The sequence below is a fragment of the Monodon monoceros genome, unplaced genomic scaffold (genome assembly GCF_005190385.1).
Source record: "Monodon monoceros isolate NGI ecotype Baffin Bay Population unplaced genomic scaffold, NGI_Narwhal_1 Super_Scaffold_1, whole genome shotgun sequence".
NCBI lineage: Eukaryota > Metazoa > Chordata > Mammalia > Artiodactyla > Monodontidae > Monodon > Monodon monoceros.
Window position 1 is genome coordinate 12490434 of NW_021703765.1, and position 17342 is coordinate 12507775.

Below are 17342 nucleotides of genomic sequence, written 5' to 3' on the forward strand. Positions count from 1 at the left end.
TCTTGCCATTAAAGTGAATATTATGAAATAAAAATAATAACACGTTAAGAGAGAGAAGGAAAGAGAAGTTCTCTGACCTTCTACTCCAAATTTCACACAAGAAAAACAGAATCTAGTCTGCTTTTTCTGATTTAATGATCTAATAATCTTTTTTTTTTTTAGGGTTACATTCAAATAAAACCAAACATTATTTGTGGGTAAGGTAGACATGTAAGACAATGGACAGAAGGCAAAGATTCGGAAAGAATTAAGATTACAGAGGTGAACAAATCATACTGTTTGCTGAGTCTCTGCACATTTCTTTTGGCCTATTTGAAAGCTTCCACCAAGCATCAGCTGCCACGTGGCTTGGCGAAGCCTGGCTCGGAGTCAAAGCCTTGGTCTACCCACCACTGCATGATAGAAGATTGTGCCTCGAAGGTACCAAGAGAGGTAAAAATACGAAATAAGGTTTTATTATTAGTTTTTTGGCCACGCGGTGTGGCATGTGGGATCTTAGTTCCCCAACCAGGATTGAGCTCATGCTCCCTGCATTGGGAGTGCAGACTCTTAACCACTGGACTGCCAGGGAAGTCCCTAAATAAGTTTTTGGAGCAAACTCTTTCAGGGGTTCATAATAACAAATTAAACACTGAATCAGCAATTTTTTCCATTGCTCATCTAATTTGAGATTCTCTAACTTAATCTGTAATACTCACCGTGCAGGAAGTTCACATATTTGATTATGGCCAATATCCAAAACTTCTAGCTTTCGGCTTTCACACACCCACTCAGGCACGTTTTCTAAACGGTTCCTAAATATAAGAATATACAATTCTTTTTGATTGGAATTTGGCTTAAAATATGGTTCAAAAGTCAAAATAATTATATAGCACAATAAAACTTCAAGTGAAATACCCAATTACAGTGAGTATAAATCAAAAGGATATGTGTATTCACTTCAATCTGAGGCAGGATGAGCTGTGGTAAGGAATGAGGAATAAAGACAGAGTAGCAAAGAACACAGTCATATCATCTGCATCATCTCTAAAGCCTAAAAAAAAGTCTGGTTCCCGGAATTACTATCCCCAAACGTCTATAAACCCATGTAAGCTTAGGGAGAAGATGTCTCATACTGGAAAACAAACAAACAAACACAAGTACACACACTTCCAGTTAAGGTAAATAGTCAAATGGTATAAAATAGTTTTATTTTCCAATTTGCATTTTTACCCTTAACATGAAAATTTTTCCTAACTCCAGAAGGTACCATGAGAGCAGTGCCATAGACAAATGGAAAGAAATGGCAGCAATGACCCTTAAGTTCAGAATTAATTACCTGAAAACATTTACTTAGGCATTAGATAGTAATTATAATTACCAGAAACAAGTAAACTAAACCAATGGTAACTTAAATTGTTAAATGAATTGACCACGTCTTAGATAAATCTACTATATTTGAATGTCTCCTTAGTCACAGATGGATCCTTAGTCACAGTCATAGCTTTTTACCTCCTTTTTAAAATATGTGAAATGACTAGGCACAAAAATCTAACATGGTATGTATGTTATGACTACAATCCTTTAAAAACAGATGAACAAGTCTGTGAAAAGTATGATGCTTGGAACAAGGATTATATTAGAGTAAAAGTTTTTGCTATTATATCAACTTTTCAACTAAAATATAGAAAAGAAGGCATTATTTTCTGTTTAGTGTTTATATAGGTACACACGGTTCTGGCTTTGAAGCTCTACAGATTGACACAATTAATTACTTTATTGTACAGTAGTTAATCCCTAAAACATCTCAGTAAGATAGGTGAGTGAAAGTACCCTTCAGTATAAGCAACCTCACCATATAGCAATAAAATTCCTCTTAAGTGATAAAATAACCTAGAACTTTGAACTTGAGGAACTCTAAGAACCTAGCAAACACCATAATGAGTAACAGCTCAGTTCCTTTAGAGAACATAAATACACAAGAGAGGGTGAAATACCTAGAGCTATGTGAGGGGAAGCAGAGGTTTTTCTATGAGAATGTCCTACAGTTTGGGAGGTGGATTAGGCAGAGCACATTACAGTAAAGATGCTGGACATGCGAGTTAAAAACAAGATGAATAGCATTTAAGTGCAGAATTCAGGGACCAGCATGACATAAGAGTCTCCAATTCAGTCTCACTTAGGGGTTTCAATGGGAACCATTTGCCAATTATATACTATAAATAAAAGAAAAATAGACTCACTCTATGGCCAATTCTCTGGAATAAATCTGTTCAAGATATTTATATGCACCCATGTATGTAAACCCCACTCCTGTACTCTTATTTAAATGCTGAAGATAATAATATTCAAGGCTGACAGAAAAAAAAGAAAGAACTTAGGTAATGTCTGACTTAAAATTCATTAAACAAAACTGTCTGACATGAATTTAGTAGGAAATGTATGAAGCACTACTCATAAAGGATTTTATAATTATAAATTTCTAATAAAACTAATTGTAATCATTCTCACATCAGCTAAATTCTGACACATTCTGACATAATTATGATTGAGAATATTATTAAAATATCTAGGTTTGTGCACTTTCATGACTAAAGGCAAATTCTGCACCTGACAAATCACATATCAGTTGTATCAGATTTTACACACTGACATGAGTTAACAGTTGTCACGTTGACAGGGCCACATGCTCCCACGTACTGTGGTCATTCAGAAAAGTCTTGGTTGTTACCTTTGGAATTAAGTTAAAAGTGAGTTTTAATTTAGTGTGTTGAGATTATGAAAGACTAATTTGTGCAAATACATGCTTTGGGCCTTCAGGAAAAAGTCTACTACAATATTTGTGGGAACCAGAGTACACATGACACACTGTAGTAGTGAATTTGTATAAAAGGTGTTCACAAATGAGCTGAGAAAAGTGAGCAGGCTGTATGGAAGTCTTACTTTGGCAGTCTCAGCCAGCACTTTTTAAGAGTTCTTAGTAAGACGATGTATGTACAAAACGGAGGCAAAAAATCAAAGAGCTATATAGCACAACATCTATTTTTAATGAAATTAACAACATTTCAGAGAAAGACATGAAGATATGGTTAATATAATTAAAGAAGTACTGGACCTTCCAGCCATACAACCCTCAACTGACTAATCTTTCAAGCATAAACCTGGCATTCAAACCGGTGTCCACATCAACATCTTGATTCTTCTGGTGTAAACTATAGTATACAAATGAAGTACATATTTTAACTGACAGCTAGTTGCATGCATTTTTCAGAGGATAAGTATTCAACACTAGTGAATACCTTCAAGATACAGAAAAAGTTCTTATGCCGAAGTTGAGACAGAATCATGTGAATAATTTTCAAGCAGACCCCAGAGTGCTCTAGGACTTGCCTTCTTACCTTGAAACATCCATGTAGGACAGATAATTCGGAACTGGGTAAACGTCAAGTTGGACAAGTTCTAGGAAGCAGAAAACAAAAACATTACCATTCAAGTGACACAGAGACTCTTTTTATATGTAGAATATCATTCCTGTGCTTTATTCTCCATGGTTTATTTAGGTTAGGAAATACAATACATCCATTTGTTTAACTTTGAAACTACAGGAAAGTACAAAGAACTTCTAATTTAATCACAAGATCTCATTCAGAGACTGAAATAAATCACTCATTCTACTTTCCTACGTCTTTCTTATCCACTTACTGTGGCACTCCTCTCGTTATGCATGCTAAATTTTATCTGGAAGATTAACTGTATGAATACCATTTTTTTTAAACATTCAGCTGGACAAATATTTGTTCAGCACGTAGTAGTAAATACTTGTTTCCATTCAGTTGTCTGATGGGAGGGAATGGAAATCTTCACTTCAGCAAACATATGCCCATACGACCTTTTCTGTTTTAGAACTGCCATGATTTCCAAATTCTAAGGAGGAGACCTTATTAAATGAGTAAGACTCTTGCTTTGTGGTATCCCTGTGGGTATGTAATTTGGGTGTCTCTTAAGGTGAGCTCCTTGGTTGGTGGAGCAGGAAATCTGAGACCCTGAATGGAGTCATAACAGACCTCCCTTTCACTTTCATTCTCCAGATTTACTATCTTAACAAGGGAGCCCAATCACCCACCACCTTCCCCCGTCTGCCCTTCAAGGAGAAGAGCCAAATCACAAGTGGGAGTAACCTATCTAAGTATCACAATATGAGAAAAAAAAATTAGGAACTTTAAAATCTTCCTTTTTGATTCCTTTAAATACCAAACCAGGATTCTTCTTTTATGATTTTTATCTTAGCAAAATTGGAAAAACTTATTTTCCTAAATGAGGAAAGAAAAATCAAAGTGAGGCAGAGAAGATGGCACTGAGTAAATTCTTGGAACCCAAAGAGAAACTCTGGGGACTTCCCTGGTGGCGCAGTGGTTAAGAATCCGTCTGCCAATGCAGGGGACACGGGTTCGAGCCCTGGTCCGGGAAGACCCCACATGCCGTGTAGCAGCTAGGCCCGTGAGCCACAACTACTGAGCCTGCGCTCTAGAGCCCGCGAGCCACAATTACTGAGCCCGCGCGCCTAGAGCCCGTGCTCCGCAACAAGAGAAGCCACTGCAATGAGAAGCCCGCACACCGCAACAAAGAGCAGCCCCTGCTCGCTGCAACTAGAGAGAGCCTGCACGCAGCAATGAAGACCCAACGCAGCCAAAAATAAATAAATAAAAGAGAAAGTCTGATGTGGTCTTTGTTACATACCATTAGAAGAGGTATACAGTGCTTTTAGGAAATAGCCACAGATGTTTAATGTCACCAGTTGATTCCTTTCACAGTGTAAAACTTCAATGTTGTTGAAAACCATAGCATCTAGATCACGAAGCTTATTGTCGCGCAGATCAAGCTGAGTGACGTGAGGGAGAAAGTCCACTTCATCTGCTATTAGCTTCCTAATTAGGTTCAGTCTTGAGAGGAAAAGGACATAAATAGACACTATAATTAACTGCAATGTTATAAATAAACAGCCACACCCTCATATGGTGACTAACAAGAAGGATTCAAGTCTCACTCTGTCACAGTCCTCCATGATTTCTTTAACCTCAGTATCTGACTTTCCTTAACTAGCCAGATTCTCTGGCTATTTCTAGCTACAATTCCATGAGGTCTTAACCTTGACAATATAATCTGAAACACAATTTAGATCATTAAGGCTGGAAGAGAAATATGCATATTGATTTTACCTTAGTTAATTTAAACAGAGAAAAAAATCATTTGAATGTTTATTTCCAAAGAATCTGGTTGAAAGAACACGAGTAACAAAACCCAGAATAACCCATTAAGCACATTACAACTACATGGATATTTAAGGAAAGAGAGAGGATGAGTAAGCAGGTAGATGAGCGGCGCCATAAAGGACAGAATTAATCGGTGAACTTGGAAAAAAATAATGAATGGGAGCCAAATATACACCAGAGACAGGTGTGCAAATATATCTGAATTTTCAGTTGGTTCTGGACCAAAGATTAATTACCAAAACTATCTCCAATTTTAAAATACTACTTGAAAGAGCAAAGTGCAGAAAATACTGAAAGTTGACATGTAGGATTCACTGAGAAGTCATAAAACAAAGGACAATAATGGGGATCAACAAGTTCAGGGCACAGGGAAAAACTGGCAGAGCCTCAGTCATAAGAAGTAGTTAGCTAATAGACTAAAGTTGCCATGAATGAGCTGCCAAGAAGGTATGTAAGTAGTAATGGGGACTAGCAATCAATATAACAAAAACACATCTAGCTTCAAAGTAGAGAAAAACAGATGAAAATCTCAATTCCTAGCTTGCTAGGCTACGCCCAACTCCTTTACAAACCAACAAACAAGAGAACCTCCTGCTTCTCATTACAAAGCCAACAGAGCGCTGATATCACGCACTTGGTTAGAAGAGTATTAATACAAAGGCAGGAGCTTAGAAACAAGGCAAGTCTTCTCTGCAGTGATTTTTCTGCCCTTTGAGAAAATAAAATAAAATGAGGGTAACTAAAATTTTAATAGCAATATCATAAAGCCACTGAAACACAAGGATGAGTGACAAGACAGCAAAGAGCTAGGACTTGTCAACCTGCAAGAAGAGCATATTGCCTCTTCAAATGTCCCCAAGATGATTCTTTTTTTTTTTTTTTTTGCTCCTTTTCTTTTCTATTCCAGGTTATAAGATTAAAAAACTGGCCTCAACCCAGCAATTTGCCTATCTCCAAATGCTCACTAGATTACTAGAATATGTACACAGAATAAAAAGAAAAAAAAACCCAAATCTAATTTTGGATATAAGAGACTGCAGGAATTGAAAAAATGTCCCAGGTTCTCCCTAATCTACACTTTAAATTACCTTCACTATCATCTCCTCGCTGCACCCCCCTCCACTGTATTAACATTAACGTAATTAAAGGGCTGGTTTAATGAGGAGACAAAAGAAAATCTATAAACAGGGAGGTTAGTCCCACTATTCACTTTAAATTGCCAAGTCTTATCAGGATGCAAATATCAAAAGTTTTCAGGCTCACAAAATAATACAACTACTTAGGGTGACCTTTCAAAGAGGCAAGATGTGGTAAAAATTTTCTTCCAATAATCTCCTCAGTTAACACAGGCATTTTATTTATTTCATCAGTACTAACTGAGCATTTACTATGTGTTGATTGGCAGTATGAAAATGTTCTAGTTCCAGTTTGCTGCTCAACACTTTGCATATGTGACCTTGAGCAAGTCACCAAAGTCTCCGTTAAGTCTAATTTTAACCCGTAAAATGGGGATGACACCTTCCTTGTCCTACAAGGCAGTTGAGAAAATCAAATGAACGTATGTGCTGGTGCTTTGCGAACAAGGAAAAGCCATGGTGATGATGATGACGACGATAACCTATGGCTTTGTGTCAATAAGAGATGAATAAAGTAAGGTGCTTGTCAACAGATTTAGTAATTTAGTGAGGAGCCTGATATGCTTTAAAATACGAAGTATAAAGATACAAGTATGTGATAAATGTCATAAATGACGTAAAATACAGAGAATGGTCAAAAAAGATGCTATGCAAGAGAAACCATCTCATCTGAATCCCAAGGGCAGGAGGAATTCAACAGATGCAAATGGGAAAAGAAAGGCGTCCATGAGGAGTTGCTGAATGGCCTTCGGACTGAAGAGAAGAGCACAAGGTGAGTTTCATGCATGGGTGTAGGGGTCCCTCAGGAGTGCAGGCTATGTGAGAGGAGAGAGAATATGGCTACAAAGGTGGGTTAGTCAATTAATATTTATCAAGTACTGTGCCTACTAAGCGCTAACACTGGGAACTCAAGGATACATAAATAAGATCAGTGCTTCTCAAGTTATCTCGGGTGAAGGACCTATTTTCTTTTCTTTTTTTAAAATTTTATTTATTTATTTATTTATGGCTGTGTTGGGTCTTCGTTTCTGTGCGAGGGCTTTCTCTAGTTGCGGCAAGTGGGGGCCAGTCTTCATTGCGGTGCGCGGGCCTCTCACTATCGCGGCCTCTCTTGTTGTGGAGCACAGGCTCCAGATGCGCAGGCTCAGTAGTTGTGGCTCACGGGCCCAGTCACTCCGCGGCATGTGGGATCCTCCCAGACCAGGGCTCGAACCCGTGTCCCCTGCATTGGCAGGCAGATTCTCAACCACTGCGCCACCAGGGAAGCCCGAGGACCTATTTTCTAAACTTCTAATCCATCACAGATGTGTAGTCATATGCACATACCAGGACACAGCTCACCGCACAAGCAGCTCACCACTGCAAGTTCACCAACACCTAAACTAGTCTACTCCCTGTACAATGAGGTGAGTCTGCTTATATGAGTCTACTTGTATATTGTGGCAATGTCAAGTCGCTGTGTGTTTCTAAGATATTAAGTCTCAATTTCTACACATATCTCATTGTAGAAAAGGAGCAAATAGTCGGTTTGCTAGCACAGGCTGGAGGACCACACTTTGAGCAGTTCTGAGCTAGCACCTCATCCTCAAGGGATTCACAGGCTAGTGGGTTGAAACCAGATGCGAGAGCTTGAATATCTTGAACTAGAGAACTGAAGGCTCTGAGCAAGGCTGTGCTTGCTTGAGAGGCTGCACAATGGCAGCAGACAGCTCAGCTAGGAGACAACAGCAGCAGCGAGAAGGCAAAGGAAGGGGCAAGGAGTCAAACTAGCGCCCGAGGACTGACGGGATCTGGTGGCAGACTAGAAAATAAGAGTCAACAATTTTGTGTCTGGATAACCAATGGAGCAGTGTGGCTATCAGCAAAATTAGGAATCCAGGGGAAAGAACTAGTTGAATAGAAAGAAATTAAACTCTGTTTCACATGTCATTTGGGTGAGTGTGTCAATAGGAGAAAGCAAGGTGAAATTATCCTGCAGGCAGCTGAAGTGGAATTAATCCCAAGAAGAGAAATAAGAGTTAGAGAAAAACTGAGGAATATTTACCATGGAGATGAAAGGTAAATGGTGAAGTCCTGTGAGTACAGGGAACCAACCACCAAGGCACAAAACAGAAAGAAAGAGAGGTGATCAAGGAGAAAGATGTAATATCCACATTTTGGACAGAGAAGAGGAGAAATTATTAATGATGCCATAGAAGAAATAATATCAGACTCAAAAACGTGAATATGAGAAAAAGAATAAGATTAAAAGAAAAATGACTACTTTTAATCTGATGTAATATTTCCATCTGAAGAAATAAAAATTCAATCAATAAAATTAGCCCTCTGCTTACAGAAACTAAGTGAAACTCCCCTTAAATCATTCTACTAGCTTCAGTTTAAAATATTAAGGCAGAATTATAAGCAAATCTGACCCGATTTCTGCCCCCTCAGCTCAGTGGTCTGAAGGGAAGCAGTTACCTACTCATGATCATTCAACATTTACATGTACAAAAGTCTATTCTGGTATTTAAATATCCTGTAACTAATCTCATCTAAAAAAGACCCAATTAGAACTAGAAATCTGAAGAATTTACGAAGCTCTTAATACGAAGTTACTTCCAAACATATTAGATTGATCTCATTTGTAAGCTAATTCAGATCAAGAAAAATGATGCTTTCTTATCCATACCAGGTAACTTATAAATCCCCTCATGCTTGCTACCTGAGGTCAAAACGACCATTGTTATACCTCTGGGTGGCTGAATTTAAAAAGGGCTCAAATTCTTGAATATGAAGGTTTTCTAAACCCAAGTGACTCAGAAGCAAATAACGTTAACAATTTAGAAAGAAAGTTAACAAGACAAAGTGTTCAGTTCCCTATCCTGTCACACTCCAAAAAGTTCTCAAAGTCAGATAAATTATTACCATTTGAACTCCCTGAACTAAGAATTCTAGGTCTGCAAATTGCTAACACTTCCCCAGGTGCGCAGGCTTGATTCCTTTAGTCTGAGGAAAGGTAAAGCAAATCAACTCTTTGTGGGATTGGAAAGAATGGGTTCCCCACGGCCAAACCATAAGAATGGAGATGAAAGGGGAGCAAAAGGTGATGCTACTTTATACTGATGAACAGGCCTGAGTGAGGGTCTGGGGTTATCACCAGAGAGGAAAGTGGGTAGTAAAACAAGGAAAGAACCATCAAACAAAGAGGTGAAAAGATGCCAAGACTGACAGCTGAGCAGGGTTCATGAGTACGAGATCTCAGCAGGTAATAACAACAATATGTAACATGTGCTGGGAGAGTGAGGCATTTACTCCATTCCTTCCAAAACTCTATGAGTTAGATTCTGTTATTAACTGTAATCTAGAGATGAGGACACAGCTGCACAGAGACATTAAATATCTCGCCCAAGATTTAATGTGGTCGTCACTCCCTGGTTAATGGGAAAGTTAGTTTGGCTGAAAAAGTATCAAATTGGGCAAGTTAATATTAAGGCCTAAACCTAATATGTTGCTTTGCAGGAACTCAAGCCCAGTGACAGGCTCTTGTTTTTCCTTAAAAAAAGAGAAATTTAGAATGGCTTCCTCCTTGTGTATTGGTTCTTTGTGCATTAGAAAGTAAAACTGAAGTTTACACACGAAGGGATGATGACTGGGCATCTGTGATGTAGCAAGGATTGTGTTAGTGTCTTCAGCTGGAGTTTAGTGTGATCAGATTCAAAATGCAGGTTCCCTTGTTCTTGCAAGGGGTGAGAGTGGAGGTTCTGGCCAAACTTGGGCCTACCAAGAGATTATGAGTTTTACATTTTTGTAAAGAACTGTAAACTAAGGGCAGACCCATCTGGATAAAGAGAGAGAGAGGAAATTAAAATAAGTAAATTCAATCAGTAATAAATTTAATTTAATGAATATATTATATTAAGGAAGCCAAGGAAGGGAAAAAAAATTAAGGAGAGATGCTCCATGGTGTCAACTAGCCTCAAGCCACAGAAAAGTAGGAATAAGAGAGAAAAATATACACTTGGCTCTTGATACGGTTTTCATTGACCATAAACAGCTCTCTCTGACTCGATGGGCCTACTGATTCACACTAATTAAAACTGGGCTCAAACTTGCAAAACCAACTAAGACCTTCAAGATAGGTGGTCACTCATCAGTGAGAAAAAAATTTTTTAACAAGTTTCAGGCATGAGCAAACCCTACTACCAATCATTATACTTCCCTCTGGGCAAAAATAGCAAAGCGGGCCCTTACTGTAACTAACCAGCCTGCTTGCCTCGACAGAAGAATGCCACCAAAAGGGCTATAAGCTACCCCCCAAATATTAGCCAACCACTCAAATGGGATATATTTCTTTAAAATGGTTACCTTAGATCCACATGTTTAATGTGAGGCATTTTCCTTAAAGCCTGTAGCCTAAGAGTCTCCATACAGTTTCCAGACATGCACAGCTTCTCCATAGCAGTCAGTTTCTCCAATACCTCTGGAATGTCAGTGAATTCATTGAAAGAAAGACCAAGATAACTAAGCTGATGCATGTTCTCCAACGCAGCAGGAAGGGTCTGGAGAAAGTTTCCATCCAACAAAAATGTCTGTAAGCTATTAAAGAAAACATAAGAATTAGAAAGAGAGTGTATAAATTTTACATCTTTATTATTAACATACGAGTTCCATAAGTATAGATCATATTACCAGAAAAAGAAAATATACTATTCTTTGCAAAATGCTAAGGACAGGGCCTGAGGCAATAATACACCAGAGAGAAATGATCAGAGATAAACATCTTAATCTTTTACTGAAAACGAAAATTATGACCAATTTTCCCAACTTGGATAGGGATAAATGAGAACAACACAAGCTGACTGCAGTGTGAATCAGCCCAAATACCCATCTTTCATTGTTATTCTAAAAAATTAACTTCTAGGTCTTAGAATTCAACATAACTCAGGAAATGAGAAAGTAACCCCTCCTCCCATATTTAGACACATTCACCTGTAGGGGTCTTCGTTCTAAACAAGGATATTTTAATTTTTTACAAGAATCTGAAAGAAGCTAACAAATGAACTCTACACAAGAGCATGATCTCTTGATTTGGGACCAACATATGACCAACATAACAAGTTAACTAATCTCATGTGCTGCGACCCTGATGCAGCTTTCTGAGGGTTTCTGAGAGATACTTTGCAGCAGGGTTTGAAGTACATACTTGTGCATATCTCCGACGGCTGCCGGGACTGCTCGGAGGGCATTGCAGGACACATTCAGCTCGGCCAGGGTTGGAATATTGCAGACTGCTAATGGGAAGTCCCCTAAATGATTATTGGAAAGGTTAAGACTCTTCAACTTGCTGAACCTATTATAATAAAAGGAAAGAAAAGACAAATATCATAGATGCATAACATCACATGATTTTGGCATAGCCTTAGAGATAATCTAGTCCAACTCTAATTCAGCTGAGCAGAAAAAGGAGCCCTCAGAGGGTAAGCAAGCAGCAGAGCTGGAGTGCACATCTTCAGACTCTAAGGCCAGCGTTTTACCTAAAATATAAAGATTATATTTAAGAACAAACGTCACTCTAAAATAAGGTTGAATATTTGAGGCGGTGAGTTTGCTGGAGTGAGTTTTTTAGCTTCACCTTGGCTAGCTTAATTAACACCCGTGTGAATGACAACAGAGAGGAAGGAAAAGAACACTGATGTAGCTCTTTAGGATTTCTGTTACCCCAGACAAGTCAAAAACTTTTCTGCTTCCCTGCTCTCCAATCCAAACCTGAAATAACAAAAACTTCACAATTAATCAAAACTACACTCTCTCTAAGGGTACCAGTTTTGCAGTTCCAAACTGAAGAACCAATGACCATTCCTCAGTCTCCATCCTGCTAACCACACACCCTTCCACGAAGAGCTCTTCTCATCTCACTCTAAGGACACTTTCCTCACCTAGCCTCTTCCTAGCTCTCTCCAACCTTTCCTCCTTTTCTTCTTTTTTCTTCCCCATCTCCTCTTTCCTACCCCACAGTTAGGTACTCCTCACAGATGTGCTCTTTGTTTCTTCTCTCTTTACATTGTCTCCCTTGGAAAGCATTTTACTACCCTGTGGACAACTCTCTCTAACCCTATCACACAGCATCTCCTCTCTGTTGACCCACACTACAACATTTCCAGTCCAAAACCGAACATACCATCTTTATCCCAGACCTGCACTTCCTCCTGCTCTATTTTTGTTAATGGCTCTTTCATTTTCTCAGTTGTCCAAGCAATTAAAGCAATACAAGAAGTCACCTCTAGGGCTTCCCTGGTGGCACAGTGGTTGAGAGTCCGCCTGCCGATGCAGGGGACATGGGTTCGTGCCCCGGTCCGGGAAGATCCCACATGCCGCAGAGTGGCTGGGCCCGTGAGCCATGGCCGCTGAGCCTGCGCGTCCAGAGCCTGTGCCCCGCAACGGGAGAGGCCGCAACAGTGAGAGGCCCGCATACCGCAAAAAAAAAAAAAAAAGTCACCTCTAAGTTTGAGGGCACTTCTCTGTGTACTCTCACATTTGGCCCACTGCCAACCTCGAGAACGTTTTCTATTTGAGATGAGAATCAGATTAGTTATTGCATTATGCTAATTATTTTATAAACTGGCCAAGCCTAAATACTAGGCAATGTGTACTATGCCTAGAACAGGCACATCTTAAAAATAAACGCAATTCAATCCAATCAGCATTTTAAAGAAACTGTCATGTGACCTCTTTATTGAATTTTATAATAAAAAATGTAAAGCTTTGTTCTAAATGGCTACGTAAATTTTATTCTAAATAGAAAGCTGACAATGTACCTATCTGACAGATTGATAGCTATTTTCTTGACAGAGTAATTTTATTTTATTTATTTATTTTTGGTGGGGGTGAAATTGAAAAGAATAGTTTTATTGCTTTGCCAGGCAAAGGGAGCCACAGAGGGCTAATGCTTTCAAAACTGAGTGTCCCAACCTGCAGGGGTTAGTGAGGAGTTTTATAGTAATGGTTCAAAGAGGAGGGTGTGATCAGCTCATGGACCTTCTTCTGACTGGTTGGTGGTGAGGTAAGTGGGAGTCAGCATCATCAACCTTCTGGTTCCAGCCAGTCCGTGGTCTGCCTGTTGCGGCAGCAGAGTTAACTTCTCCCACCTGGCGGGGGTTTCAGTATCTGGTTTCAGGACTTAATGAAGCCCAGGTTCTTGATGTCTCATCGCAGAAACAATTCAGTGAGAGACAAAGTTGATAGGTAAGAAGTGGATTTATTTCAAGAGAAACACACTCCACAGACAGACTGTGGGCCATCTCAGAAAGCGAGAGCAGCCGACAGAGTAATTGTAAAGTAAAAAACAAAACAAAACTTAAGAATTACTGCTAAACGTGAATAATCATTTTAAAATTTGTTTTGTATTTTATGATTTGACTCATTAGTCCTACTTAAAACAAAGAATGTTTATCCTATATTCTGATTATCTGTGATCTATCTAACACACAAGCTAGAATTAGAGGGTCTATTATTCCTAGCCCAGGGTGTTCTCAAAGCATGGTTGGGGGACCATGGAAGAGGTCCTTGAGATCCTTTCAGGAGATTCTCAAGGTCAAAACTATTTTCATAACAATACTAAGATGTCATTTGACTTTTGCCACTCTCATTTTCTCCCAAGTGTCCAGTGGAGATTTCCAGATGGTACATGTCTTTGTGAGAGCACACCTGATTAGAAACAGAAGGAGACTTGAGAATCCAACATCTTCTACTTCAGCCAGGCGTTAAAAGAGTTGCAACAATATAAAATAATAACATTCTTCTCCCTATTTTTTCTTGTTATAGAAGGTAGTTATTTTTCATAAAAAATACATATGTTAACAAGAATGGGGTTTATTATTTTTCTAAATGAATTACTATATATGTAAATATTTCTCAGTTTAAATTTCTAACACAGTAAATATCAACAGTTAAACCCACAGAAATAAAAGCTGCTTAGGGTCCCCAATTTTTGAGACAGTAAAACAGTCTTGAAATAGGGTTGCCAGATAAAATACAGGACATCCAGTTAAATTTGTATTTCAAATAAACAACAAATAACTTTTTAGTATGTCTCAAATGTTGCATGAGACATACTTATGCTAAAAAATATATATTCTTTTTTTTTCTGCAATTCAAATTTAACTAGATGCTTTTTTTTCTTCTAATTCTGGAAACTGTATCCTGAAATAGATAAAAGTTCTAGTCCAAACAAAAACAGTTCCCTACCTTCTAGATTTGTATCCTCATTTGGTAGAACTGGCCACAGTTTTAAAATATGCATGCAATTAAACTGAACTTTTTAAATAAAAGTTCCTCTAGGAAGGAAAAAGACCCTAGACATTATCCAAAACAATATAGCACAAAGACTTCAGAAAGTGGAGAACAGAAGGATTACAATTCCAGTAATGACTCAAGATGGAAAGTGGAAGCATTGGCTTTTGGAAAAGTATTTGTCAATAACAGGGGGATAAAAGGTATATTCATCTATGCAAACAAATTTATTAGGACCATACCATTCCTGAGAAGAAAGGCAAGCAGCAGTGAGTTGAATGAGTAAAAGGCAGGTGACAAACTTGAATGGAAGAGAAAAAAAATAGTTAAGTACAGGCCAAGTGCCCCTACAGAACAAGGAGTTTGGGCTCCCTTGGCCTAGAGCTGTACTGTTTGGTACAAATACCACGAGACCCAGGTGGCTCCTGAGCATCTGAAATGGGGCTAGTCAAAACTGACATATTCTCTAATTATAAAATACACACTGGATTTCAAAGACTTAGTACAAAAAAGAATGTAAACTCGGGCTTCCCTGGTGGCGCAGTGGTTGAGAGTCCGCCTGCCGATGCAGGGGACACGGGTTCGTGCTCCGGTCCGGGAAGATCCCACATGCCGCGGAGCGGCTGGGCCCGTGAGCCATGGCCGCTGAGCCTGCATGCCCGGAGCCTGTGCAACGGGAGAGGCCACAGCAGTGAGAGGCCCGCGTACCGCAAAAAAAAAAAAAAAGAATGTAAACTCTATTAATAATTTTTTAGAACTGATAATTTTGATACATTGAATTAAATAAGCTATATTATTAACATTAATTTCACCTGTTTCTTCTTCCTCTTCCTCAATGTGGCTACCAGAAAATTGGAGATTACTTATGTGGTTCACATTATATTTCCATTAGAGAAGCATTCTCTCCATACTAACAATAAGCAGGATCCTGGAATTCCTTACCCAAATGACACCTATCTGTTTTCAGTGCTTGTGTGGGCCTCTTCCCTGGGCCCATCCGCCCATGAGTATGTGCACCCATAGGCCCTAGGAGTGGACAGAGCTTGGACACGTGGGCTGTGTGTCCTGCAGGATGAGGGATAGAGTCGGAGATGGATAAAGATGACATTTGGGCCACTGAGCCAGTTCCCCTATACACAGCCATATCCAGTGCAGAATCCCAAGGGGTCTGAGGATTATATAGATAGAATTCAATAAATTTGAATCTAGAGGTCATCATAAAACTATATTTGTGAAGGTAGGAGGCGAGAATGTGTTTTATTTAACAGTTTGTTAGCTTAATTATAAATTAAACATTTAGATATGTGGGCTGGGGCCTCCATTTATACTCTTGCCTTAGACCTATACATTTTAAGGGCTGATTCTGATTTATAAGTGTCCTAAGTTTCTCTCGTTCCCTCTCCACCTCCTTCGTAGCCTGCCCTGCACAGCCCATCCCCCAAATTCTTCCCAGAAAAGAACACGATGTTCAGTAGACTTGTTTAGCAAACAAAGCATGGATTGTTTCTGAGAACTCAAGTTCTTGATCAGAACACAGTAAAACTCATCTGTTTTGGGAACTCTAACCCTTAGCCTTCTTAGAGGTCCACTTTTTCTTTATTTATGTAGAAAGCAGTCAGATTATAGGCATCTGCCAATTCAAAAACCCCTTCTTAGAAAAATAAAAGTCCACCTAGAATCCACTTCCCTCTGGTCTTCAAATGGGTGAAACAGATACCTGAAGGCAATGTTTAAGAGAGAGATAAGAGATCAAAGTGGGGAGTGGGTGACCTTTCCTCCCTTTACCTTCATTTTAAAAGAATGCAGAGGAGAGAGCAAGGTGACAGCACACTGTTACGGAAGAAAAGACCAGAAATCTCTATGTCTCCTACAAAATTAAAGACTTTTAGCTCTGTCATGCTAACAGGTGAGACAGATAAGTTATCAAATGTGCACAGGCTCAGATTCTAAAATAAAACTTGGCTGGCTTTGGAAAAAATGCATATTTGGTGAAATATTTTAAATAATTTTATTTTTGAAACTAATATTACAGTTCTTAAACCTTAAAATTAAATCCCTGAAATGAAGTTACATTATATTCAATCAGGCTGCAGATATCCCCTCAGAGCTGTTCAATATAGGAAGTAGAGGATGATCAGAGCATCACAAAATTTAAGACTAATAAAAATTATTTTAATGACGATTGTAATAATTACAGTTATGAGTTTATCAACAACAAGAAAGGATTCTTTTTGATACTGTAGAAACTAAAAGGACAAGAAACTGCGTGGTTTGTTGTTTAAAAACATCTGTTATACGTACACACACACACGCACACACACACACAGTGCCAAGGCTAAAGAAAGCTACTTAAAGTAGATATGCCTTCCTTATTTCTCAGGGCTATCAAAAGTGAGAACAGACGGGGCCTTTCATTTCCCAGGGTCATAGACAAAGAAACTAGGCTCAGAGAAATGGTGTGACTATCACATACAGCTTGAATCTACTGCCTTTCAACATCAGTACTACTTCTCATCTCTCCCGCCCTTCTTTTATTACATCTTATTAAAGAGTTAAATGTAAACAGATATCACTTACTAACAATTCTAAGTCACAGGTCAAAGAACTGCCTCAGAGTAGTGTGTGGAAAGCGCTCCTTTTTCAACCTCATTTCCCTTTATAGAGGGTGGCATTATCGGCCCTGGAG

General features: G+C 38.9%; 1 protein-coding gene across 1 annotated transcript in view; it reads right to left on the reverse strand.

Annotated features, from left to right (window-relative positions):
- The window catches only part of PHLPP1 (PH domain and leucine rich repeat protein phosphatase 1), a 213391-nt gene that overhangs the window by 46229 nt on the left and 149820 nt on the right, over window positions 1-17342 (reverse strand). Inside the window, exons 5-9 of the mRNA XM_029222396.1 lie at window positions 11571-11717; window positions 10733-10963; window positions 4717-4919; window positions 3378-3438; window positions 699-794 (exon numbers count right to left, since the gene is read on the reverse strand). Coding sequence (XP_029078229.1) covers window positions 699-794; window positions 3378-3438; window positions 4717-4919; window positions 10733-10963; window positions 11571-11717 — 738 coding nt within the window. The remainder of the gene's footprint in view (window positions 1-698; window positions 795-3377; window positions 3439-4716; window positions 4920-10732; window positions 10964-11570; window positions 11718-17342) is intronic.